We start from the raw sequence: 26,726 nt of genomic DNA, 5'->3' as shown, positions 1-26,726 counted from the left end.
TGTCAATCCAGCAACTTTCACAAGGGCTAAAAACACTAAAACATTTATAGAAAGAAAGAAATGACACTGACAGGGGCCCTGCGGGGCTTCATCCAGCCCTGACAATCTGGCTCCATTGCGATCACAGTGATACTTAAGAAACTCAGTCAATCCCTGATTTCAGCGGCGCCCCTCCAGATTTACACGGCTGTAACTGAGAGCGCTGGCTCAGAAAGCCAAGGAAAGGGTGGAGAACACGCTGGGCAAACAAAGCAGGGGAGCAGGAACAGGCAGGTCAGAGAGTTCTCTCAGGTGCAGGCCCAGCCTCGTTCTGTTCACAGTGCTGGCACCTGTGCCGGCAGCTGGCACTCCTCAGCTGCTGTTTATTGGATCATGACAAAGGGTCAGGTTTAAAGTGGGTCTGACGTCATCCGTCCCGCAGAGCAAAAGGGGGATCTCTTATACGGAGAGAGAGGAGCTGCAAAACATGTCTCACTCCCTCCACCACCTCAAGAGGAAGTAACTTTGTCTTCACCAGAGGGTATCGAGGGATCGGCGAGAGAGTTTGGACTGAATGAGAAGGCATCTCAGTTCTCACACCCAAAACTCAGACAATAACCCCAGAGCTCAGCCGAACAGTGAAATCTTCACCTGAACAAAGGCAACATCACTGCTACCCCTTGCCAAAGTGTCTCCTCAATGACCTGGAGCCAGAGGGGAGTTCAGTCTGTGCCTATGTCTACACTGCAATTAGACACCTGCAGCTGGCCCGGGCCAGCTGACTCGGGTTTGCGGGGATCAGGCTAAGGTCCTGTTTAACTGCAGTGTAGACGTTCAGGCCCAGACTGCAGCCCGGGCTCTGGGACCCTCCCACCTCGCAGGGTCCTAGAGCCTGGACCCAAACATCTACACTCCAATTAAACAGTCTGAGTCTGCTGGCACGGACCAGCTGTGGATTTTAACTGCAATGTAGACACACTCATTGTGACCCATTCATCCTTGGTTCTCTGCTGAGCCCATACACAAAGGGGCTGAAACTTGAAATCAGCTCAGAAACCTTCATCAAAATTCAACTCCTCCCCTGCAATTTTGGCCCAAGAGTGCAACCCAACCCCTAAATTTTAAACCTCAGATGAGAACCAGTCTCTGAACCCCTCATCCGGAACTGAGCATCCTGCCCAAACCCCAGACAGGAAGCCCCCAAACTTCTGCCTAACTCAGCTGAAGTTCGGAAACCTTCCCCCAAAATCTCAAAGCAAACTTGAAAACCACCCACCCAATCCCTAGAACCTTTGTTCAAAGTTTGAATGTGAACACCTAAACTTTACACCCAAACCTCCACTCAAACCCCAACTTTTGCTACCAACCCCACTTCGTCATATTGCTGTGATTCCACCCCCCGTCCATCACATTACTTCCCCATTTCCACAGCGGCCTTGGACTGAAAATCCAAAACCATCAAAAGGAAAGAGCCTATTCCCAGTGCAGCGAGGAGAAAGAAGTTCAAAATATCTTGTAGGAAAAAATCCTTGTTTTCATCTGAGATCCTGATAATGATCCTGCTGATCTAAGAGTGATGGGGAGACTCCAGCCAAACTGGCGTCAACACCAACAGTTCCCTGTTGCAGGCACGTCGTACCCACCTGGAGCTCTGCCACCTCCTGACCCCCCGGCGGCACTCATGGGATTGAATTAACTTGGCACTAAACGATATGTACTGGCATAGCTGAGGTGGTGGGTTATGTGCCTAGTAATCTGTGTGACTCCTGGGCATTATGAGATGCTTTGAGGTGTTTTACTGAGGGACATGGGTGGTTCTGGCCATTTCCCTGGGAACTAAGGTAATGGTTTGATATTTGCCATTCAGCCCTACTCCCCACCCTACAGCCTCGATGAGCCAAGCTGTGGGTCCACCGGTAGAAAGCAGAAGACAAGTCTGTCAGTCTCCTGTGGAACATCAGCCCCAATTGGCACCGTCCTGTCCTGCTCTTTTCTGCTTGCCTACAGGAACCATAGCGCAGCAGTCGCCTGAGCCCTCCTGCTCCTTCTCTGCTTCTTGCTCTTTCCCTGCAGTCAAGACGGGAGGACATGGAGAAGGAAAAGGAAGAGACCCAGGCAGGAGCCTTTGGGGAGAGAAGCAGGGAGGAAAACAAAACAGACATCGGCAGAGCTACCTCTCCCCATTCCTACCTCCTCCCTGGCCCCAGAAAGCCAGAGGCAGCTGGCCAGTGTCTTTCTGCCATTGCGGGCCTCAACTTTTGAACTGAGGACAATTCCCAATCCCAGCACCATGTGGCCACTAGACGGCATTTGTGCCCCTGCACTTTTGCTAAGGGGCCCCTTCCCCTCCAGAGGTCTCCCAGCCCCTTGGCGAGTGTCCCAGCCCGACCTCAGCAGCAGGGTTCTCCAGGGATGCCAACTCCCAGCTGGAGCTGGCTCAGTTGTCCAGTTCTAGGCCGGTGTGGCAAGCAACCTACTCTCCCTTCTGGTCCCATCTGAAGACAGCAGAGCTCTCTATCACTCCAACCTTGGGGCTGGTGCCTCATTTGCTCCCCGACATGGGGGTTGGGAGGCTTTGTTAATTGAGTCTGTAAATGGCTCTGAGACCCTCAGAAGGAAGGTGCCGGAGCAGGGAATTATTATTTTTCGTTTCACAGCTGCCACTGCTTTGCCACTTTCTGGCATGGAGCCGCAAGACATCCAGGTACCAAGGTGATGGGTGCCGTACAGCAGCGAACAATAGCAGTGAGGAAGCGTCTGCCCTCTTGGTATCACTGGCCCAACTGAGAAACCCCAGAAATCGCACTTCGTTCTCAGGGGAGAATTTCCAGCAGACTCCAGAGAAGCAACACCACAAGCAGGGATTCCTCTGCTGCAAACCAAGCAGCCCAGCCATGGCCAGGGGAGATGCTCTTCCACATCCCTGCACAGGACTGTGGACCAATCAAAGAAGAAGTTGCTCCGGGCAATCCATCGTAGGCGTTACACTGAGGCCAGTGCAGGCTGGCCCAGGATTTGGTCAGTCCAGTATGCATGCCCACACTGTGCAGACACGATCCATAATGCTCACAGCCCTATACTTCGTTCGTGGGTCTCAGTGCCTTGATTTAAGAAGGCAACAAGCCAGTTCTGGGGAGACTGCAGACCAGGGGTAACGAGTGAGCCCAGCTCCATCCCAGCCAGCGCTGGCTGCCCTCACAGATATAACAGGACTGGGGTACACACCAGACACACACATGCCTAAAAGACACCCCAAACTACAGTTTATTATTAACTCTCTTAATACGTAAATGCATTATATGAATTCAGCCCCATGATGTCAGATTGACCTCTCCTAGCAAACTAACCTTGCACCCACCTCAGTGCAATTCTCAGAGGTATTCCCTAGCCCAGTACCCAGACATTAACCGCCCCAGATAGTCCCTGTGAGTGCATCCCTCAGATTCCTCTCTTTGTAACCTCCACCTCTCTCTCTAGGAGAATGTTAAAAGGGGCTACCCAGCTCTGAACGGCCCCAGGCTCCCTGTGTGTATCCCCTTGAGATTGATCACAGTGTGGCTCTCAGTCCTTCTCTTCTCTTTTCTATACAGAGAAGAGTGAAGGTTTCTTCTGTTCACCCTGTAACCTCTTCCTTCCCCACCCCCGTATTGGACAGCTGAGAGGTTTAACTGATGCATTCTGGAGCTTCATGGAGCAGTGTAGATAGTGACTCTTTTCCTCCCGGCTCAGAAGTTAAGTGCAGTGGAAGAATCAGGAATTCCAGGGAATTACACCAGGGACAATGTGCCTCTATCGCGTCCCCTGAAAGAGAAAAAACCTAAGTTTATATACAGATCTCTAGTGCCTTGCATTCTGAAGGGTCTCAGAGCTCTTTATAGACTCAGGGGCTGAATGCAGCCACTTCCGGGGTGGAACCGGGCAGCTTTTTCCTACCCCTTTGTGCAGTGTTACTAAAGGAAATGTAACGACCACAGCCAGTCCCTTTCTCCGCTCATCTCCCAGACAGTGCTCCCTGCAGCACAGCACCCTCTAGCGTCACACCGGGGCACTGGGCTGGGTTCTAACCCAGAGGGGAGAGCATCCCTACTGAGCCACCCACAGCATCCCTTAGCACCACTCTGGGGCACTGAGGTCAGTGGTGGGTCAGATGGGAGAGGATTTCCCTACTGAGACACCCCTCCCTGCAACACAGTGCCCCCTTCCCCCCACCAGGATGGGGATCAGCACGGACTTCGAGGGAAGTGCTTCATTTCTTCACCTCATGCCTCTGCTTGTATTAGTCGCACAATAATGGCACGTGTTAGGCCATGAAAATCATGCATCCCGCTCACCTCACTGGCACGGATCTGTATACTCCACTGCCGACTGCTCATCTGTAACAGAAGAAAGACAATGATTTTTCAGCGCCAGACACAAGCTGGGGGAAATGAAGAGAAGCCCGATCCCCAGAAGATCCTCCCCCAGGTCACAACCATGCACTGACTGGCTGAACTTTCCAACATCTTCCGACTGTACCACTGGTTGACCGAAGTGACAGAGAGAAGAGACTTAAGAGTTTAAAATATAAGCAAATAAATGTTCGTGTGGCGGAGAGGTTTTATTGGCATGGATTTGAGACGGATGCATCATGTGGGTCATCTCAAAAGATGGCTGATGAAATCTTTATCCCTAACAGCGCCGTGGGGTGCGGTCTGTGTGCCAGACGTCAGCAAAGCTACTTTTGAAATGTCCTAGGATTTTCAAAAGTATGACTGGGTCCATTTTTTGTATCCTTCTGCCTGGGAAGCAAAGTTTCTTAGTTACCTTGAGTCACATTGTGCCAAATTGAGCATGTGAGGGTGAGAGAGAGAAAAAAATACTAAAAACCAAAACAGGACCTAAAGAGATTTTCCTCTGTGAGATCTCAGGACCTCCTAGAGCCAAAAGGTATAGTGGGGTTCCACTGAGAAGCCGGGAATTTCCCTTTCCATTTTTAGTGCTGCTCAGCTGTGACATACCGGACTTTAAAGCAATGACATTTTTATAAAAGAAAACCTTTCCCGGTCAAGGACTGAATTTTATTGTCCACGCTTTCTGCGCTGTACTTCTATTTTATTTGTATTTTGGAGGGGGATTCCACATATGGGGCGGGGAAGGAGGAAGCATTTTGCTAGCAAGGTGATTTCATTGTAAGGGGACGCTACAGTGCATATGGAACAAATAAATAATAGTCCTTAGAAGTGCATGAAATATTCACAGTAGAGGTGAAACTACTTCACATGTGAGAATCTTTGCATTTTGTCACCTGTTCAAAACTGGACCCATTCTGCTGAGAAATACATTGTGATTTGTTGAATACTTTTGCCCTGAAATGGATCTTTTTCAAGCAAAAAGAGATTTACATTTTCCATTTTTTTTAATGGGGGGGGAGAGGGGAGAATAGCTGGTTTATTGAATTTCACACAAAATCTGAAATTCAAAAGGGTGTGAAATCACCTGAAATGAAATAGCCAAAATCTGCAACCAACGATTCATTGATAAAACTGCCAGCAATTTGAGACAGATCATATCCTAACCCACCTGGCTGGTAGTAATCATAGATTTTGACCACTGCTGGCTTCAGATCCTTCACTGGAACGTCTTGGCTCATGGTGAAGGAGTATGTCTGAGTCTCCTTATTCAGCTGGGAGAGAGAAAGAGAATAAAGGGACTGAGAGAGACAACAAGATCTGGTTTGGGCAGGCCTCGTGGAAGCTCCCCTTGCCCCACACTCCAACTCTGCCAACGCCCCTCAGTCCTGACTTGCAGGCCCCCTGCTATTCCAGTGCTGAGACTCCCCAGACACAGCTCTGGTCAACAAACTTCCTGTTGATGCACCTGGAGTGCCCCCTGCTGTTACCTTACCAGCGACACAGGAGCAGAGACCAATGTGCTGAATACCAGGGATGTTTTTGGTTTGCTTTTTTAAATATAGACAGAACCCATAATTGAGGAAGTGGTAAGATTTTAACTCAGGCTTTCAAGAATGTCCTACAACGTATGTGTCAGTTACTTAGTATGGAAGCTACAAAGCTACTGACCTGCTCAAGGTAGATGGTGAGATCCTCAGCCCCAATCTCCACTCTCTTCACAAACGACTGCTGCTGGAGCTGGAGACGGGGAACTGCAGCGTTAGAGGTCACAACCCAACACCCAGCTCATTCTCGCAAGAGCCTCACCCCATGGAAGACATGTTCTAGGGGATGGGGGTGAAAAGTGTCCCCCGTGCCCTGGGCTCGCCTCTTCCCCACGTGAGCGGATGAGATACATGGACCAGGGGAGGAAAGTGCCGAGTACAGCGTGATCCAAAGGGAGTGAGTAAAAGTTCCCTGCAGGTGGGCGAGTGAGCGTCTTTCCTGCGGCTCCAGTCCAGTCCCTCTGCCTGACCCAGGGCCAGGGACACACCCATCCTGCGGCAGAAATGCAATCCGAAGCGTTTCCTCGTCGTTAAAAGAGAAACTTTATAACTTCCCACCTGGCTTCACCCAAGCAGGAGTAAATGTGAAACAAGCTGGAGGGTGGCGGGTGTGAATGTTTAAATTTTTACGGGGTCGGGGAGCAATGGAAAGTACCCCCAGGAACTGACTTTCACTCCAGTGTCAGAGCCAATGCTAAGTCCCCGCACTGAGACCATTGCCTACACCGCCTGGCTCCTGTGTAACACAGGTATCTAGGGACCAGGCAGGATGGGCCCAGGGTTAAGGAACGGGACTTACAAAGTAGTCGGTGGCCCGGACGGGGTAGAATCCAGACAGGAACTTCGCCTTGATAATGACCATGTTGGAGGTGCCACGGCTCCCCACATAACTGGAGGTGAAAGGAAGGGTGTCTTAACTCTGCCCCTTTCCCATGTTGCTGCCCCTTTTCCTTCCGCCCTCCTCCATGTCACCCTGCCCCCTCCATTCCTTTCCTCTCTCTGTCGCCCCGCTCTCACCTGACGCTGATGCTGAGTGACAGGAACCGAGGGGGTGTTCGCTTCTCACACTCGACCTCTCCTGCTTTCACACTCAGGGTGAAGGCCTCTGCATTCTTCGAGGGAGGCACATTATACCTCAGGACCGTCTGACGGGAGAGACACAGGACAGTACCCAACTAACTGTCAGACAAGCCTGTATCCTTGCCACTGCCCCCAGGAGAGTCCTGAGCTAACCACACTTCTCTGACTTGGTGCCCTAGAGGGAAAGGATCCATATCCCCTTCGGCAATCCCTCCCACCCCCCACCACCCCCAGGCCTGGGGCTCCATTAGAAACAATGCAGTGGAAGAGAAAGGCTGCGTATCCCATTCCCCGATGACCCTGAGCCAGGCACTGCCCCCTTCCGTGACACCCTCCTGGCCTCCCTCCCAAGAGAGCCATCACTCACCTGCACGTACACACAGCCTGTGCCAGCTGCACGGATGGTGTAGTTTCCAGGAATGTCAAGGAGCGGCTGCTGCTGCAGCACCAATCGGTTGGTGGCCTCCACGAGGAAGGACTGCTGGAAGGTCTTGTCGGATTTCACGGTCACAGAGACGTTTCCGGATCTGACGAATGTCACCGCTCCGTATCTAGCAAGAGCTTGGAGGGCAACTACAGTGTCCTGGGAAAGGAAAGGCAGTCACGCCACTGACTGCAGATCTGCCCCTCGGGGCACCAGCATAGGGATTCCTCGCTCTCCTCCATCAGAGCTCAGGAACAACCCAGGGCATTAACAGAGGAATTCGAGCTCCCAAGCCCCAGAGTGCAGCAGGGCACCAGAACTGGATTCATACTCTCAGCCTCTAGCACAGAGATTCAGTCCCCAGTGGCGATCCCAGCTTGTTGCTCCCCCTGGCTCCCTGAATAGACATGGTGTCTGGCCCTGAGAGAAGCTGTGAGTTACCTGGGTGGAGGCAAAGCCGCCATAGGCATTCTGCTGCCTGGCCAGCCATGCCACAATGCCAGTGGCAGAAGCAATCTCTTCCTTGGTCACTTTTTCTGTAGTGAGCAGAGCCAGCAACACATAGGCTGTCAACTCCACATCCACAGGCTTGGGCTGGGACCAGCTGTACTCAGTGGGAGGCTGGGCTGGTTTCCTGCTCCAGTGTGTCTGTCCTCCTGGGGGAGGGGAAACAAGAATCCGAGGCTCAGAACAGGACTGGCTTGGGTCCAGGCCGGCAATCCAGGTTCAGTTCCATGGTTGTGTCCCACCTCATGGCAAAAAAACCCATACACTGAATCTGGGTGAGAAATCCACCTCACGGGAATGCTGTTGTGTCAGCGTATGGAGGTATTCATGTCACAGAGATGCCAGTCGAAGGATCGGAATGAGCAGAATTTAACACAAAGAGACTAACCTGGGACAAATCAATGAGGGGGAAATGATCCCAAACACAGATACTCTGTGGGGACAGAACCAGGCTGGCAGGGACAGTGTGCAGCAAATCAGATACAAGTTTGCAGAGTGACAGGCTTAACAAACAAAAAGGAAAGGTCCATACAGTTCTGGGTAGCGCATTCACATCCCGGACCAGGAAAGTGACAGTCCCTTTCATGGGGGGTGCCCAAAGCAGTCCCCCTTCCATAGGGAGACTGAATCTAAAGTGTTAGTGCTTTGGGCACCACATTACAGAAGAAATATACTGACAAACGAGCAACAGAAGTTATCAGGAGGCTGGAGGGAAGGATTTATATGGGAAGATTAAAAGAGCTACAACCTACATTTTCAAGAGCAGCCGCTGATTTTGGGAGTCTCAGTATTTTGCTGCCTGACTTGAGACACCTGAAACTCAGAGGCCACTTGTGAAAATGTAGCCTTAAGACTGCCTGGCTAAGCTAAGAGATGAGTAAGGGGATGCAGGGATTTGATAACAGTTGCAACGCGCTAAGGAGGGTGAGGAATTACTGAGAGTGGCACAAGGGGATATGATTGAGGAGGATGGAATGATAATAAGGAGGGGGAAATGTATTGTAATGTAGAAAGAAAAAGATGTATCAGGCTGTGGAATAGCCTCTCAATGAAAGGGGCTGAAGCCCCATTGACTGGACAAAATGCTAGAACAAGTGCTGCAAGAACCAATCTTCCCTGCCCCCCCAGGAGATGGAGTGGATGAGCTAATAGCGCTTTTCCACCAATAATGGTCGTGGCTCTATGGAAAACGTCCTGGACCTAAGCACTGGTGGAATGTGTGTCATAGTGATGAGATCCCTAGTGCTTGTAGTCAGGCAGCATCTTGCCCCGTGGTACCTGACTTGATGGCCTGCTGGTCCAGCTCTGTGAGCAGCAACCGCCTTGTCACGGTGTCTCCAGCCAGCGAGTAGACATACGCCAGCAGCGCCTGGGTGTAGATATCAGTGGCGTTGGAGGCAGCATTTCGGAGGCACTCCAAACTGTTCTTCACCATTGGGTCCTGGAATAGGGAGAAACGTGGAGTTCATCTAACATAGGAGACGGAGCAGAGAAAAACTGAAACAACCCCACGGTGACCCAATCCTCCCATGGACATAAAGATTGGGTATGTGGTGGCCATAGCTATTCACTGTGCGTAACATAGGGACAGTGGGGCCTCTGGAAGCATTAGAAACAAGACAAGAGGAGACGGGTGGAGCAAAGATGTGCACAGACAGCGCTATACTCACATCGAGTGGCTTTCCTGCCTCCAGCAGTGCAGCAGTGATGTAAGCAGCGAGAGAGATGTCGTCATTTATCCCACCCTGCAGATCACAGTGAGAGAAAGAGATTGGGGGTGGAATAAGTCTCCCAAATGGCAGCTGCTCTGTGGCCTCCTGGGACAGAATGTACCCGTGTCCACACCGTAATAATCCTTGCGCAAAATATGCCTTGTGAGGTATCGTTTGAAAACTCATAATTTGCTGGTCATTATTGTCCTGGTAAAACACACGTGGCAACACTTCACAAATTGTGAAGGTATAAGGTTTCCCTGTAAAACGTTATTAACACATGTGCCAAATCACAGCCCTACCAAAACAGGTCTGTCCAAACCACAGGACTGTGTGCTCGGCTTAATTTGCATTTAAGCAGTAAACAGAGTCATCAAGCAGGAAGGGGAGACAAAGGAAGCTCAAACAGGTGAGAAAAAATCAGCAGAGAAGAACCTCCCCCTAGACTTTTTGTCTCCTGGTACCCAGCGGGAAATGTTTGTCAAGAGGGGGACTGAAATTATAAAAAAGACGGACAAATGCCCCGCAGACATCCCCTCTCTCTCTTCCTGCCCATCGCATTCATGGTACCTGAAGTGACAAAGCAAGCATTTGTTGGATTCTGGGAGAAGGGGTCTTGACCCAGAAAGTTTGGTCAGTAAGGCTGCTGAAAGCATGTGGTGAGAAAACTTTGCTTTCAATTTAACACAGTTTGTTAAGTTAGGCACCAGCTGCATTTCATCTTTGTTTTCTTGTAACCATTTCTGACTTCCATGCCTCATTACCTGTACTCACACAAAATCTGTCTCTTTGTCGTTAATAAACTTGATTTATTGTTTTAGCTAATACAGTGTGTCTAAACTGAAGTGTTTGGGAAACTCCATTTGGGGTGGCAAGCTGGGTGCATATTATTTCTATGAAAGAAATAATGGACTTTCTATAACTTTGTACTGACCAGGAGAGGGCTGGGCAGTACCGGACATACATATCTGGGGGCAAATCTAAGACTGGGAGCATGCTGGGGTTACCCTGCAGTATAACCCAGGCTGGTAAGAGTCCAGACGTGGCTGCCTGGCTTCAGCACACACACAGAGATATAGCTGGGAGTGACTTACGTGCTGGAGGCTGTTTATGAGCAGTCCAGGCTATAGCAGCAAAACATTGTAAAGGTCACCCCAGGTTAGAGGACAGGGGTGACACAGCTACTCATTAGTCTGGATTCACACACCGAATGTGAGGTTACCAGAGGATAAGGTGGGACAGACCATTCTCCTCCATCTGTAAGAGTGGGGGCTATCAGAGCCTCAAACATTAACGTGCAGGGGGACGGGGAGTTTACGGGAAAGTCCTGTATGGAACAACCCATTCTCCTCCGTGGTGGGGGAGGAGGTGGTGGGGAAGTGGGCTAGGAGAAGGTGGGGACAGACGTGGGGAGGGGCTTCTGGTTATTCAGGATCACACCCTGTGCACTAATATAGGGGGATGATCTGGACACAAACAGCCATATCCCGCCAACCTGACTCTGCACAGATGAGAAGAAGAGATGAGTCACGCCAATGGAGCCTACATCAGAGTCACGGGTAGCACCTTTGGGCCTGCCAGCAGGCTCTGGATTAGTGACGCTGGGCCCCTCCCCTAGAGTTCATGACAGGCCCACTGCCCCTTGAGGAGGGATTACTGAACAAGGCCAGGCCTTGCCGGCTGTTACCTTCATTGCTGTGTGGAAGAGTTTCCCCACATTGGCGTAGCAGCCATTGGCCTGCTGGTTCCCTGCTATCCACGCCAGAGCTTCCTGGATGTTCTTATTGTCTATGAAGACGTGCTGCTTGGCTTGAATGAAGCACTTGGTCACGAATGCTGTCAGCCTGGGGGAAAGGAGGAGAAAGTCAGTGGGAAAGGAGGCAGAGTCGGTGCTGGGGCAGGTGGGTATGGGGAGTGGGATACTGACAGAGTGAGGGCTAGGGAGGGGATTCTGGGTGCTGACAAAGACAGTACCAGCATTGGGGGAGGCAATTCATTACTGTGCTACGGAGGGAGGCCAAGTATTCACCATGTGTTGCCTTCTCCATCGCTCTCTCCAAAGGCGCTGTAGGAGCCGTCTCTATGTTTGTATTGAAGTTGCCTCTGGTACCCTGGGCAGGAGAGAAGGAAGACTGGAGTCAGTCAAAACTACCCAGACCCGCCCCTGCAACAGACACTGACCCGTCATGGAACCAGGTCACTCAGAACCATTTAAAAGATTTAAAAGGAGATCCAGGAATCATTCTCTGGCCTCCTGAGCTCGCTGGGCGCTGAGACCCTGTGTTCTAGTTCCACCTGAGAACCGGCTCACTCAGAACCAGGGTAATGCCCGGGAGTTCACAGTGACTCCCTGCCCTAATTCATCCACCCACCATTTGGGCACATCTGTTGAGCACAGAGGCTGAAGTTGATACCCAGGATCAGGGAGAGACCTAGAGGAGAAAGGAAACCAACTGACCTGTCTGCAGGAAACCCACAGCTCTCGCCTTCAGCTCCTCACTCAGCTGCCCCGTCTTTTCCAGATACTGCAGCACGTAGATGATGGGGGCAAACAGCACCATGTTCTGCTCCCCGCAGCCACTGGGCATCTGCACCAGCCGGTCCAGGTTCTGCAGCGCCGTCCCCAGGATGTCACCTGGAAAAACAAACAGACGTGGACAAAGGTGATCCTCCTGGACAACTGTGCATCTATGTCTGATTAAAGATAGCTCCTCCACATATCAGGGTGTCCTACGCGTCATACCATTAATCCACCCACAACACTGCCTGCACCCACCCACCCGGACACCCCCCAACGCAGAGCTTGTAGCATCCCAATCATTCACACTTTTCCTGTCTCTGCACTCTCCTCCCCAGGCTTCCTTCTCCATCCCTGTCTGCACCCACTCGCCCCATACGTCCCCCCCACTGCTTACACCCCTACCATGCCAATACATTACATTTCACCCACACATCCCAACAGCAGCCTGTCCACTTATGAGCCCTCCCAGTCAAACATCCTCCCCTCACCCATCCAAACCCACAGTTGTGCGTATCTACCCGTATACAAGCCCTCATTCCTCCACACACTCCTGCTGCAAAATCTGCCCTTCACCAGCGCCCTAGCACCCTCACACACACATGCCACAGACCCATGCAGCCACCAAAATACGTCCAGTTTGCTTAAACCCTCAGATGCACACTTTCCACCCTGCTCTATGCTAAATCGCTCGCCAGACAGATTCCTTACCCAGCACAGACACCTGGGCCCTGGCTGAATCCAGCACCACGTCCTTCGGGAGCTTCAGGGAGACCGAGTCTGAGGCAGAATTCCCTGACAATTATACACAGAGAAAGGAGTGAGCCAGCACAGGAGAAGGAGCAAGAGAGACTTCATGGCTAGACACACACTCAGACACTCTTAGCAGTACAGGGTCTCCAAGATCCTGAGAGCTCCTGGCATAAGCACTAATAACTCCAGCAGCAGCAGGGAGAGAGGAAGGAGGGGAAATCCTGATGGGTCATATACTGACTAGTGACTGTCAAGTGTCCTTTCCAAGAAGAGGACAAGACACACGAATCCAGTCCTGGGTTTTTTCACCTCCTCTCAGGGTCTTTGCACCCGGAATCCACTGCAGTGGGCACAGAATTCAGGAAGCACAGGTCCTCATGCATATATTCCAATGGGAAAATCCCACCTTGTGATTCCCTGCTGGAATCACAGGGCTCGGTGAGACAAAGACCTAACCTTCTGGTAAGTGCCATCCGGCCAGTGCTCCCTCCCCATCTGTCTGGGCATCAGTGACACTCCCTCCCCAAACCCAAGAGAATGTGGCCACTGTGATCCCTTCCCAGGGTCCAATGCAACCCATACCTTTGGGGCAGAGCAGGGAGCTGTGAGACTTCTCCATCAGGACGCCCTCCGGCTGGCAGCAGAAACACACAGAAACAGGTTAAAGAGATCATAAAAATCAACCTATGTCCAAGTCTTCAGATTCACAGGAACTCATGACTTTGGGATGCATGCAAAGGGGTATCAAGTCCCAGAGCAGGAACTGATACAAGGTGAAGAGAGAGGGGCTGAGGCCACTCCTGGACTCCTTAGGTCAACTCTGGGACCAGAGTGGTCACTTCACGGAGTCAGGAAGGGACTCCCTTGGTATATGGCACTGACTTGGAATAATGGGTTGTCATAGTGCTGGACACCTCAGGACCAGAACGAGGCCAGTCAGCTGGAGGGAATTCAGAAGATTAAGGGGCTCTAGATTGATGAATTTAAGAGGGGAAAGAAAATTAATTGAATCTATATAACTCAGCCAAATGACCACTGAGGACATATACAACCATCAACAAGTGGCTGAGAGGTATAAACTCCAACACAAAAGAGGAACTTAGGATGGGGAGACGAGAGGACAACTAGGAATATAGAGTAGTATTGAGCAAAAGATGTATGTTTCTGGCTGGATACTGAGGAAACATTTCCTAACAGGGAGAGATCTAGTGAGACGTGGATGGGTCTGCCCAAGGGATGGAGTGGAACATCCATTCCTTGGGACATTTAAAACTAGATGGGGCAAAGTCTTGGAGAACAGACTGCAGGAAACCATCCTGCGCTGGGCCTGAGGGATGGAAGACGTGACCTAGTAGAGCTTTCTCCACCTCTGACACTACATCTACACTAGAAGCACGGCAGTTGCACCACTTTAGCGCTGTAAGCCGATGGGAGACAGCTCTCCCATCATCTTAATTACTCCACTTCCTATGAGAGGCAGTAGCTGTGTTGGTGGGAGAAGCCCTCCTGCCGACATAGTGCTGTCCACACCGGCTCTTAGGTCAGCATAATTTATGTCACTCATGGGATGTGGATTATTCACATTCCTGAGCAATGTAAATTATACCAAAATAAGTTCTAGTGTAGACAAGGCCTCATGAGTTCCAAGAGTCTATGAAATTCAAGACAGCAGTTGGTTGGAATTGCTGGCGGGAGCGTTGGAGCTAACAGTGCGATATCTTCTTGTTTCCCCCATTGTTCTCTGGATCGGCAGGCTCACCCGGACTAGGAGAGGCTTGATCAAGGTGTCACTGCGGCCCTTATTCGGCACTGTGACTTTCCTACTGCCGCCACACAGCTCTTTGCTGTTCAGTGCCACTGTGGTGAGCGTGAAGTTCACTTTGCCTGGCAATGAAAATAAAAAGAACGAGCTCTTCAGAGCTTCCATTTCAAACCTGCCCATCCAGGCAAAATGGTTCAGTGCAAAGAGAACTGATGACAAGCCTAGTTCTGTGCAAGCCAAGACAAAGATGTAAGAGGAACACATTCTCACACTTAAGGGCTCAAAGTGATCTGAATCTCCCCCATTCTATGCACAGTTTTGCACAACCAGCTGAGAACGGGAATACGGGACCATCATATTCTGAAGTATCAGGGGTGGCAATGGAGTTCGAGGTGGGATAATGGTCTCATCCAACATGGCAGGAGAATACTGGAATCATTAGATGCCTGGTCTAGGTATAACAGCAAGGTGGGATCTGAATATTTGGAGCAAAGGTCAGGGCTGGAACTACGGTACATTCCCATGTTCTCTCCCCTTCTCCTCCGCTCTCCTTACCCAGTTTGGTGGCTGTCACGTTCCAGTAATAGGTCTTGGCTTCATCAGCACACAGACAGCTGTTGTATTCACAGCCTTTACATGACTTCGCCTGGTACTCCTCTGAGTTGGCCAGGGTAATCTGAATCTGCACAAGAGACCAGTGAAGAGGTAAGCAGCCAGTACACAAGTGGAAGATTAAGAGGAGAAGCAGCACAGGGGCAAGGGAGAAAATGGGTGACACCCTTGAGCCTACTTAGTTTCTTTTACCGGAAATTTTAGCAACAGGTGAAAAGTGCTGGCTCAGCAGCGCAAGTTTCACACACACACGCAGTGATCCAATCCCATCGATGTACCTAAACACCATCCTGCCTTCCTGGTAATGGAGGTAAAACATGGTCTGGATTTCATGGGATTAGCTCCTGTTCCTGGGGAATATGTCATGGTAAAATCCATGTAGCTCTCTTGATACTGATTCCTGATCCACGGTGGGCAGGGGGAAGGATTTACAGGCATGCAAGTAAAGCCTGATCAGGATGAGGCTAACCAGAGCAGGAGTTCTTCCTCACCCTTAGGCACTGTTTCAGGTAGTTGAAGACGGTGGCAGTCAGTGTAAACGATTCCCCGCGGATCACAGAATAGGGTAAGGTCAGGTCCACAAAGAAAGGTTTGAAGGCCGTCATCCCCACCGTAGGCGAGATCCCAAAGCCGCTGCTCTCGGAGGTACAGAACATGCTGGCTTTCCACTCTGTGATGGTGTCAGGCAGAGTGACGGGGACCTGCTTCGTACCTGAACCGCTGCAGAGAAATCAGATCATGGTGTGGGGGATGGGAGCTCCCCAATGGACAGGCAAAATTCTCTGACAATAAATAATGACACTATGGTCATCTCCAGCATCACCCATGCAAGGACCTCAAAGAGCTTCCTAGGCATTAATCCTCCCAACACCTCCACGGGAGGCAGGGCAGCGTCATTATCCCACCATTAGAGATGGAGAAACTGATGCACAGGGAGGGGAAGTGACTAACTCAAGGTCATCCAGTGAGTCAGTACCAGAACCAGAAAAAAAAACAACCGGTCCCTTCTTCTAACCTCTAGATCCCACGGCCCTTCCTAAAACCCAACAGATTTGTTCTTTAGGATATTAACCAGCCTGGTCTCAAAGGCCTGGGAGGTTAGGTTCAGAGAAGCACCTCCAAACACTGCCACCACAAAACCTTCCAGAACCTTGCATTTCTCCCCACCCTCCCTGGCATTAAACATAACTTACTCAATGGGATACAGGTCCCAGATCCAGGTCTCGGGGAAAAACTTCCGGATTTGGGACTCACTGGATTTTTCCACTGATGGAGGTTGAGACTCCACTGCAGGGACACGTCCTGAATCTTCCACAAGAGGGGGTAACATGGGTGCCTCTGAAAGTCCAAGAATACCTGATATTTGGCTGCTTACTCACAGAAAAGGCTGACACTAGGGCAACAGATTCAAGGAGCGGAAAGTGGGGGCAGGGAACTCAGGAGGAGATTAACCCTTCATTCCCAGATAATAATTAGGTGGATCGAGAGAGCAAAAAGGAAACTTAATAGACCGAGACGATCAAATAAAAAGATAAGGAACTCCTTACCCATTAATGTATTTTCCTTGTAGTACATGATGGGATAGGAACGACAATCCAGTGGTCTCTTTATTTTGCCATTTGACAGAATTTTCAGTCCCATCTCCTGTGTTAAATCAGAGATGAGAGAAACAAAATGTGAAAAAGGAAGGGGTTAGCGTCTCTCTGCCTGGTGTGTCAGTGTAACGATTCAACTGCCTTACATTGTCCTCTCTGCTTGTCTCTGATCCCCATCACGCCTGCTTCCCTCGTCTCTCTCTGCGCCTGTCTACAAAAAGCTAGGACACCATGGCAGCACATTGATTTCGTGAGCTCCTTGGTCATCTCGCTCATCCTTGTCTGTGTCAGCTGCAGCAGAGTTTCCATTAACCAGCTTGGTTGATCAAGACACAGAAGTTCCTTCCTTACAGTAGCACAGCCATGGCTGTATTGCAGAACTCCTGAATCCTATCCCGCCCAACGATACATCTGGTACTTAAAGAAGAGCTGTGGGAGCTGAACTCTTGAAAACCTAGCTCTGAGTTCAGTGAAAGTGAAAAAATCCACAACCACCAACAGCGTTTTTTCTGCTTAAAGAAAAAAATCACGTCTCTTTTTGCAACTGGATGACTCAAAACTCACCACACATCGACCCCACCTGCTTTTACTCAAAGACTTTCAGATTCAAACACAACCCTAAACGCCACTCCACTAACTTCAACAGCAACACCCCAGGGATTAATTTGAGCCGTACGGCTAGGACAAAATGTGGCCTGCAGATCTTTATTACTACTGATGATGCAAGAGGAGGAAAGAACCAGCCCGACTGCTTTTATTTCTACATCGAGAAGAACTGTTCTAGAGTCACACAGGCGGAATGACAGGGCGGCGTTTTAATAGAGACAAGATTCAGAGCAGAGCTGCACTTCCAGGTACATTGTTGTATCTAATAGAGTTCTACTGAGCCCCGTCTCTTCCAATGGAGGCTACACAGTTTCTCCTCACACTAACGAGAGGCTGGTGAAGCATATAAAGGCACCCACCTTTAGGAAGCTAAAGAAGTCAGCCCCTTGGTGAAACCAAGGTCTTGGCATGATGAAACGTCTGCGGCGCTCCAGTGGCACAGGGTTGATGACAGGCCTCGGAAATGGCCTTGTCCATGGTGCATAGCAGTCATTGTACTCATCGACCTGGTAGGGGTAGCCTCCATTTTGGAAATCGAACATCCCGTACACCTGCAGAACCACACGTGGGCCCAAGAAACCAAACAAAGGGCTGATAGCAAGGACAGAGAGACACAGACACCTGCCATTTACCCCTCACCCCTGAGACCCAGCTTCCACCTCCAGCCCCAGCCCTGGCACGGACTCCTACCATTCAGCCCTCAGCTCAGAGACCCAGCCTCTGCTGCCACCTTTTCTCCATCGTTCCTCCCCGCTCCTCACAGGGAGTCACTCACACTCTCATTGGAGAGCTCCCGCTCCGGCCTCAGGAGCAGGACGCTCTGGTCTACAGCGCGGATGGCGCACAGCGAGTTGGGAGCCGCCCTCAGCTGGAGATTCACAGTTGCCCCTGGCAGGTCCTGCTGCTGCGAGAACCCCAGGTTGACCTGTACAAAGAGATTCCAAGAGGAGGAAAGCCCGTAACAGGGGAGCGAATCAGGCAGGAAAGAGAGAAAGGACAAGAAAAGGGATGAAACAGAGGAAAGTGATTCCTCTGTTCAATGGAAATGATAATGGTTTAGGTGTGGTCCCCCCACGGCCTAGGCTGCATTTCCTGCTTGTGCATGTGCCACGCACAGAAACGGCTTGACATTTATGCTACCCACCTCCCCTCGTCCTGCACCAGTGCCAACCCCAGCCTCACCTGGTTCTTGAAGCACATGGAGACCGTGAACTGGACTTTGTCAGCAACAACTCCCCCGTTAGGGAACATGGCATAAATCACCAAGGAGGGGTTGGGAGCAAAGTGGGAGGTGAAGGTGAGAGGGATGGAGACAGAGCCCCTCAGCCCTGGGAGGAGAGAGGAAGAGGGGAGATTCGGTCAGTAGATCTAACACCGTCTCCTCCTGCCCATTTCAACCCCTGCCCCACCCCCTTTCAGTCCATTCCAGGCTGCCTCCTCTTGACTCTGCCTTGTCACTAGAGCCCAGCATGCCAGGGGTTTTGCCGTCCCATTTGGGGAGAGGAGGCTAGGGACTTACCACCTTTCTTCTTGATGTCAACACGCTTCTGACCATCCACAATGAGCCTCCGCTTCCCCACCACCTAGGGAAAGAGGAGGAGAAGGAGAGAGGTCTTAGAAGGTGTTCGGGGCAGGTATTTTCTCCCATCTCCTCTCCCAAGTCCCCCCCAAACACACCACAGATCAAAGGTTACCAGCCGTGGGAAGGGTGAAGTCAGTGACACTAGCCCAGGGAGAGGGGAAGGCTTCATACAGGAAGGCAAGCAGGTTGTGGGAGGGTTTTGGCAGCAGGGAAGGGGACCAGAAAGAGGAGATGTGTCATGTGGGGACTGCACTTCTTGAAAGCAGAGGGAGACGGGGGCTGGTTTCTAGCGGTGAGGAGGTGAGCTGCAATGGGCGTGCTGGTTCCAGAACTGACAAGAGGGAAAGGCAGATCATGGGGAAGCAGGTGTCCCTAGGGGATTGGAAAAGGGAATTCATATGGCAGTGCATGTCCAGAGACAGGGGAGGGAATCCAGCCCTGCAAGAGGCATATCGTGTAGCAACTGCATGTCTGGGGCTGGGACGGAAGGCAGGTCCCTCAGGAGCAGATGTTTGTGGGGAGGGAGGGGGGGACAGAATGAGATTTGGTGGGGAGCGGGCAGAGAGGAGTGAACTAGCAGGAAAGAATTGGACTGGGGCTTTCGCTGGGGAAGAGCAAGGGGTGGTAGGAAAGGGTTCGCTGATCTGTCACAGGGGAGAGAGTGATCGCCAGCTAGGAGGGGGTCTGTCTGTCTGTCGGACTTGTGAGAGGGTAGGGCAAAACAGGTAGTTGAGGAAAAGCGTGCTCCTCTTCAGTGCTTCAAGGGTTAAGTCACCGCGGATGAGAGCTACACTTTCAGCGCCACAGCATATCTTATCCCTGCTCCCGGAGACCCCCACTTGGCCCCTCCCACAACATCTCTATCCCCCATCCCCTGGTCTGCTTGGGAACTCACATAGAAGGAGAAGAGGATTTCTTGGACGTTGCCTCCCAGGTCCCTCCGGTCAATACTGTAATCCACCCGGACGACCTGCTTCTGGTCACAGGGCAGCACTCCCCACAGCCGCTGGATTTTCAGGTAGCTCTTGGTGGTGGTGTAGTATGGCTCCAGGTAGAGATAAGCGTTCAGGTAGTACTGACTGACCTGTGGTGACTCATACATCACATCCAGAAGCCTAAACCTTCCCTGGAAGAGAAATACAAGTAATAATTATGACTGCATTTCTCCAGAGCACTATAAATGTGTGCACTGCCCTCTTCTGTCTGCTGGATGGAATCAGAACAGCTCACGTGTGATTCAGAAGCTCTAACGCTTGTACACCCAACAGAGATTTTCCTCCAGTTTACGCACTAGAGGCCCGTGCTTTACAGCAGAAGGGCTTCCATTGTGTTCGTGGGCATTTGTGGATCTGTTACAATCCCCCAGTGCTTTACAGCAAGTGGACTGGATTTCAAAAGACTTATGATTGTGTTCGACATGAAAACGGACCATAAGCATCTAAAATGACATGTATTATCCTTACATCTTATAACATAGAATTGTGAGATATAACAAACGTATGTCATTTAGAGATACAAAATGGCTATTAGCCTGAAGCCAATCGTTAACTGCCTGAAATTAAGAAGAAACCTTCCCTATGGACAGTTTGTGCATAGCTGGCCATTACGGGATTTCCTGCAGCTTCCACTAAAGCACCTGGTATTAGCCACTGTCACAGACAGGATACTGGAACAGATGGATCACGGCACCAATCCATCGGCACAGCACAGAAAGTTCTCTGTTCTACATGTATCCACTTAGGCACTCCGCGTATTTCCCAATAAGAAAACGTAACAGGGAGCAGGCTGGCTTATTGGAGGTCTAAAAACCTGGATGCCTGTCAACAGACAACCGGCTTCAACGGGAGCCATTTCTCCACATTGCTGGCAATTGTTTATCTGTAGACAGGGTGAGAGGTCTAACAAGGCCAGTTTTCAATGCACAGAGGTAGCTCTTCTCTGATGAACATTCAGCAGTACTGCTGGATATGGCTAGAGCATGGCCTTGGGCTGGACATTAGATGCCCAGATGGGAATCTTTGAAAATTGGGCTTTTTATCTCCTAGAGTCACTCACCCGCTATTGAAATGTAGCTGCCTCTGAGGAGGAAGGAGCAGTTCTGCACCAGCAGCACTACAGGAGGAGAAGGGAGTAAAATCTCCTCCACCTGAAATGGCAGGAGATTTTAGGACGGCAGAATGTACAGAGTTAAGGGAACCACAACTACCTCAGAGAAACTCTGTGTTATATGGCAACATCCCTAGTGATGAGAATTATCCTCAGATCAAGGGCCCAAGAGTTATCGAGAGGGGAATTTTTAGGGCCTATGCAAAGGGGAACTCTGTGAAGCCTCGCCAGGGCCTGATATCTTTGTCACCTTCTGGATGCACCACTGGAATACACCACACTTAAGGCCAGCACTGATAGCTCACCTCCAGAGAGACCTCACTTCTATTCCAGGTAGCTGTGTCTAAAGTGAAAGTAGCTACCCCAGTGCTATCGGTGGTGAGATTTTGGTGGGACTCGGTGTTCCCCGCATTAATAACCAAGAAAACGGTCTGCTTCTTCAGTACGGAGCCATCTCGGTCCAGGGCTTTGATCTGCAGGGACAAAATGGAAGAATCATGCACACATTCAACCCGCAAAACCTACTCTTGAAGGATGGGGAATCTCTATGAGATACACACAGTGGGGCTGAGAAAGGCAGAGCAGGCACAGCTGAGGAATAGACAAAGAATCTCTGGGGGAAATAAAAAATGGGAATTTCTCTGAGGCACCTGTGTCTCTGTTACCTCCTAGAGGCAGTACGTAAAGCACTATGGCTGCCTTGGAAGACCACTCCAAAGTTCCTCCCCATATGGATTTTACCTTCCCGCTGTAGGGGTGCCCCGGGTGGTAGTAATTGTCTGAATCCTCGAAGCTCATGGACCCAGCTTGCTCAGTCATAAACGCAACGTGGCTAGCGTTTGCCTCCATGCCTATGGGAGAAAGACAAGATGCACAGTGAGCCGATGAACCAGCCCAGTGGTTTGCCACACTCTGCCACACCAAGTCACAACAGAAATGTTTTGGGACCAGCCCCCTCACCTAGCCACAAAGTTAAGGGAGGGAGGCCATGAGCCCCAAAGTCCTGCGTGCAGTCCCCACGTTGACAACCCGTGGATGGGCTGATTGGCAGAGCAGTCTCCTGCCTGCCAGGGACCAAGCCATTTGTTACAGAAGACAATTTCGGGGCTCATCAGTGGCCGGTGGAACAGCCTAAATCCCAACCGTGTACACAGAGCAGGGCTAATGGTGGGAAATGGCCCAAGCTGTAGTGGACAGTGAGGCAGGCCAAGCATGTGCCTGGACACGCCACAAAAAACACTAAGTGTTGGGGGGTCATTCAGTCCCTTTCAGAGATCACCCTGCGTCAGCATCTCCTTCTTCCGCCACCCTCTGAGAGAAGCAGTCAGCACCCTCACGTGCTCTCTCACACACACACACTGCGCTCTGCAGGTCCCAGGGTTTACCTGTTCCAGCTTCCACCAAAGTGGCTACCACATTGATACTGTGGCTGTACCTCGGGCTGAGAAGGTTGAAGAATGCCAAGTCCACGGAGGCTGAGAAACAACCAGTCTTATCAGTCTGGAAAACAGGCAATGAGAACTTTTGACACTTGCTGACCATTGACTGAAGGAACAAGAGGAAAGGAACAGCCACCCTGTGATCTTATCCGAGCTTGGAAGCTAAGCAGTGTGTCAGGCTCGGATGGGGCATGGATGGGAGACATGCCAAGGGCTGCAGGGAACGTATGAGTCAGTAGTACTAAGCCAAATGCTCCCGTGTGGTGCAAGGGGTACTGTGAAGCTGGGCCCTTCTGGTTAAAGCACTATGGCTGCTCCTGGTTAGAATTTCTCCCTCTCTAGCTCATTCTTTTGGACTGCCCTGGTTTTCCTCTTTCCCTAGATGCTCCTACATCTCCATGAGACCAGTTCCCAGTTCCCTTCTCACCTGGCCTGTGAAATTCTTGCAGATGTCTGTGGGCTCTGACGCCGTACCATCTATATACCAGGTAAATGCTGTCTGACATAAAAAGGCGTGGACCGTACCCTGGACAGGCTTTCCGTATGTGTACCTGGCAGAGAAGGGAAACCGGAAATAAAACACATCCATCACTGGTGTCGTTAGTCCACTGCTGCCTTCTTTCTTTGCACCATGGTGTATGTGCCTGCTAGTCCAGCCCCGGGCTCCCCACGCAGCTCTGCCAGTGCCCCTCGCTCCTGCCCTGGAGCCCCCTGACATTCCAGTGCTGGGTGCCCCACACAGCTCTGCCAATACCCCTCAATCCTGCTAGTCCAGCTCTGGGCTCCCCACGCAGCTCTGCCAATACCCCTCAATCCTGCCCTGCAGCCCCTCTGCAGATGTAACCCAATTTGACCCCCAGCCCCTTCCTACTCCAACCCTACACTTTAATTGGGGAGGACACTCCATGATAAAAAGGTGTTTTGGGGAAGCTGCAGAATGGACAGACTTCCACATGGAAGCTGAGTTGAGAACCACTGAAAATGCCTTCACCTGTCCCCTGACAACCCTTACTACAACTCAGACCCCCTCAGAAACACAAAGCGAATCCCTTTCAGCCACTGAGCAGGATGAGCTGATGCCTTTGCAGGTTAACTGCGCCCTCCGATCCCAAGAACCCTGCGACACGTACTTGCCACAAACTTTCAGCAAAAAGGAAGTATCCGACGTGAAGATCTGAGTGGGCTCAATCACAACCGCTTTGAATTTGGGCAGCACTGGAGAAGGAGAAATAGGATACAAGAAGTTACGAAAGAAAACTGGTTGACTGACTGTCACTCAGCTCGGGGAGCAGCATGTATCTGTGTGTTGTGGGGGTGAAGCACTCCCAGAGACAGCATTCCTCTGGGGAGAAGGGAGGGTATCCTCTTTACGGCAAGCATTCGCTTGCAGGGTTCGTGTCAGGGTCGGATAGGGAGCGGGTTTCCTCAGGCTGGGATTCCCCTGGGCCTGTCAGGTAAGTAGAGTGCTCCCGCTGCCTCCGGGGCTGCCTGCCGATCTCAGCCTCCATACCATACTCCTCCACACTGAAGGTGCTGTAGGTCTTGCCGCTGTCCACGCTGATGGTGTATGTTCCCAGGGGTGGTTCGTCTGCCAGTTGGAATGACAACTGCACGATGCCTCGCTCTGGTTTCACGTTAAGCCACTGGCCGAGGCGGTTATTCTCAGGATCCTGAGTCCAGGGACAGAAACGGGATTAAAATGCACCTCGACTTCCCTGTCTTGCTCCCCCTGCACCCCAGCCCTCAGGCAGCCAGGGGCTGGGAGTACTGCAGAGGATGGACCCTGCACCCCTGAAGGTTGGTGCCCTGCACAACTATGCAGGAGACCAGGGTGCCAGGCCAGGCCAGGCTGTGAGCACAGCAGAAGCTGAGCTCTGGGCCCTCTCGGGGTAGCACCCTCCACTGCTAGGTGGGAGACCTGGCTCCCATTCCCTGATCTGATCTCACTCTCCTGGAGTTGGGTAAGGCCTAGAATTGCTGCTGACTCTGGGCTCCGGGTGCCCAAGGGTTAGCACTGTTCTTTAATGTGGGCACCCTGAGTTTGAGTCCCTGCCCTAGTCCCTGGCTCTCCATGGGCTGGTAGGAACTGGGCTTGGCGATCCCAGCGGATTAGTGTTTTGCGCTGCAGCATGGGAGAGTGAGGCTGGATTGTCAGCCCCAGTCTGGGAATTCCCCCTGAGCAGCAGGAGCTGCTGAAGAAGCCAGGATCAGCATCCCTAGGGATTAGTAATCTCTGCGGCTGTGTGGGAGACCCTGTTTCTATTCTGTGTCCCCGTCTCATGCTTCGCTGGCGCTGGCGGGAAGATGGGAGTAGTCAGGGGGGTCCGGCCTGGCTCGCTCCGCAGGTTATCACTAGGTATTGCTGCGCAGGAGACCCTGGTTCCACAGCAAGCGTCTCAGGACCAGGGCCAGGTGCCCTGCAGGGCTGGGTGCTCAGCACGGCCACGCAGGAGACCCGCGTGAGTTACAGTCGCGCTCTCACTTGTACGGGGCGGGGAAGGAATGGAGAACAGAGGCATCTCAGTATGCACACAGGCTCCACTGACCTTCAACTCCACCAGCAGGTACTGAAAGAGAAAATCGGACGGAATTCCCATTAGAGATCTCTGCACTACTGCGGGGAACAGAACTGGCTGTACAAGCGGGGGGGCCTCCTCCACCCGGAGAACTGAGGCCAAATCCGTCCCTACTCTATGCTCCGCTGGTATCCGAGTGTGCTGGACACTCACGGCAGGCAGGTCCGAGATCTATCCCTGCTCCTGCCATGAAGTTCTGAGTGACCGCAGCGTACAACACGGCCTCAACCGTCACGGGCTGGCACACGTTTTGTCACAGGAGCAGCCCTTCCCTCCCGGCAATGTGAACTCAGACCGATCCCTCACGTCCCTCACAAGGCTTGAAAGCATGTCGCTAACAATCCACCCCCTTTTCCAAACTTGCCTCTGCACCCCCCATAACCCCCAGGGGATGCTGCGGGCGGAAGAGTCCCGTTCGGCAGCAGACGAGCACCTCGTGTGCCTTCCTCAGCTTGGCTGGTGCTTTTCCCGGTTTTCGTTCTACGCGAATAGCGCTTGAACCATTTCCTAGGTAGCGTCAGGGGAGGTGGCTGTATCACAGCTCAGGGCAACTGCACCTGAATTCCCGTCTAAGGTCCAGCAAGGGCCCCCATTCTAGGCTTCCGGCTCCCCGGCAGTTGCCTCTCTTGGGCAGAGACACACTTCTTGCTCGCTCCTGTCCAGGGTATTTCCAGGCTGAACAGTTCCCTACGTACACTGATATTCCCAGCAAAGTCAGACTGCCTAAATAGGCCCGTTTTGTCTTCTCTTTAGAGACAGTAAACAGTGTGATTACCACAGTTAAACTACTACACAGTGTTTCCTAAGCGAGCACATTTTATACTTCATGCATTACATAGCAAACGCATTGCAAACGATAAAAGAACCTCACGCACGCTAATAAGCTTACCGGAGATCACTCCCAACTCCAAGAAGGGTTCTGGCAGGTAAGCCGTCCTCCAAAGCCCCACCCAGGGGTTCTCCCATAGTTTCAAGTTCATAACTCCCTTTGCTCAGCAGAAGAACTCAATCTTATGAGGCCACAGTAGGCCAGAGTCCTTCCAACCCTTCCCTAAGGATTGGGGCCCCCCGTGGATAGGAGGTCCTGTCCATATGGTGGTTCAGAAGGAAGGCCCTGAGTCAGTTTAAACTCAGGTTATTGATCCAAAAGTACTTCCTTTGTCTGTTGGGCTCTGTACAATGGTGAATTTGCCTAAGCATCCCCCCCCCCCCCCCCCTGCTCCCAGCACCTCCAGGAAAGGCTCTGTACAATGGTGAATTTGCCTAAGCACCCCCCCCCCTGCTCCCAGCACCTCCAGGAAATACTTACAATCCAGGGGCCACAAGGGTACCTCAACCATGCATTTAATACAATGGACTCCCAATATATTACCCTTCGTTCAGCAAGGCTTAATTTAATTCCAGAAGGTTTATCCAGGATAGTAGAGGACATCACCGTATTTGTCACAGCTTGATTTCCTGGAGCAGCTCCCCGTACCATAAGGGAGTGAGGCAGCCCTGGGATGCAGTAGGCAGCTCTCAGAAGCCACCTGATTCTGGT

General features: G+C 51.5%; 1 protein-coding gene across 1 annotated transcript in view; it reads right to left on the bottom strand.

Annotated features, from left to right (window-relative positions):
- Nucleotides 1-3,280: 3,280 nt before the first annotated feature.
- Nucleotides 3,281-26,726, bottom strand: part of A2ML1 (alpha-2-macroglobulin like 1) — a 29,847-nt gene continuing 6,401 nt past the window's right edge. Inside the window, exons 5-36 of the mRNA XM_067530963.1 lie at nucleotides 25,157-25,177; nucleotides 24,121-24,280; nucleotides 23,741-23,825; nucleotides 23,038-23,161; nucleotides 22,557-22,671; nucleotides 21,913-22,022; nucleotides 21,477-21,644; nucleotides 19,961-20,191; nucleotides 19,003-19,066; nucleotides 18,666-18,811; nucleotides 18,259-18,408; nucleotides 17,843-18,034; nucleotides 16,830-16,926; nucleotides 16,476-16,620; nucleotides 15,774-16,002; nucleotides 15,226-15,352; nucleotides 14,668-14,792; nucleotides 13,491-13,542; nucleotides 12,867-12,950; nucleotides 12,096-12,272; nucleotides 11,667-11,748; nucleotides 11,325-11,481; nucleotides 9,596-9,670; nucleotides 9,204-9,366; nucleotides 7,860-8,074; nucleotides 7,362-7,577; nucleotides 6,932-7,059; nucleotides 6,714-6,804; nucleotides 6,039-6,107; nucleotides 5,539-5,641; nucleotides 4,311-4,352; nucleotides 3,281-3,780 (exon numbers count right to left, since the gene is read on the bottom strand). Of these exons, the coding sequence (XP_067387064.1) occupies nucleotides 4,312-4,352; nucleotides 5,539-5,641; nucleotides 6,039-6,107; nucleotides 6,714-6,804; nucleotides 6,932-7,059; nucleotides 7,362-7,577; nucleotides 7,860-8,074; nucleotides 9,204-9,366; nucleotides 9,596-9,670; nucleotides 11,325-11,481; nucleotides 11,667-11,748; nucleotides 12,096-12,272; nucleotides 12,867-12,950; nucleotides 13,491-13,542; nucleotides 14,668-14,792; nucleotides 15,226-15,352; nucleotides 15,774-16,002; nucleotides 16,476-16,620; nucleotides 16,830-16,926; nucleotides 17,843-18,034; nucleotides 18,259-18,408; nucleotides 18,666-18,811; nucleotides 19,003-19,066; nucleotides 19,961-20,191; nucleotides 21,477-21,644; nucleotides 21,913-22,022; nucleotides 22,557-22,671; nucleotides 23,038-23,161; nucleotides 23,741-23,825; nucleotides 24,121-24,280; nucleotides 25,157-25,177 (3,942 nt within the window). The 3' untranslated portion in view covers nucleotides 3,281-3,780; nucleotide 4,311. The remainder of the gene's footprint in view (nucleotides 3,781-4,310; nucleotides 4,353-5,538; nucleotides 5,642-6,038; nucleotides 6,108-6,713; nucleotides 6,805-6,931; nucleotides 7,060-7,361; nucleotides 7,578-7,859; nucleotides 8,075-9,203; nucleotides 9,367-9,595; nucleotides 9,671-11,324; nucleotides 11,482-11,666; nucleotides 11,749-12,095; nucleotides 12,273-12,866; nucleotides 12,951-13,490; nucleotides 13,543-14,667; nucleotides 14,793-15,225; nucleotides 15,353-15,773; nucleotides 16,003-16,475; nucleotides 16,621-16,829; nucleotides 16,927-17,842; nucleotides 18,035-18,258; nucleotides 18,409-18,665; nucleotides 18,812-19,002; nucleotides 19,067-19,960; nucleotides 20,192-21,476; nucleotides 21,645-21,912; nucleotides 22,023-22,556; nucleotides 22,672-23,037; nucleotides 23,162-23,740; nucleotides 23,826-24,120; nucleotides 24,281-25,156; nucleotides 25,178-26,726) is intronic.

The sequence above is a fragment of the Emydura macquarii genome, unplaced genomic scaffold (genome assembly GCF_026122565.2).
Source record: "Emydura macquarii macquarii isolate MOO-44397 ecotype Brisbane River unplaced genomic scaffold, CSIRO-AGI_Emac_v2 contig_3122, whole genome shotgun sequence".
NCBI lineage: Eukaryota > Metazoa > Chordata > Testudines > Chelidae > Emydura > Emydura macquarii.
Note: the sequence above shows the minus strand (reverse complement) of the source record. Positions and strands in the feature narration are given on the sequence as shown.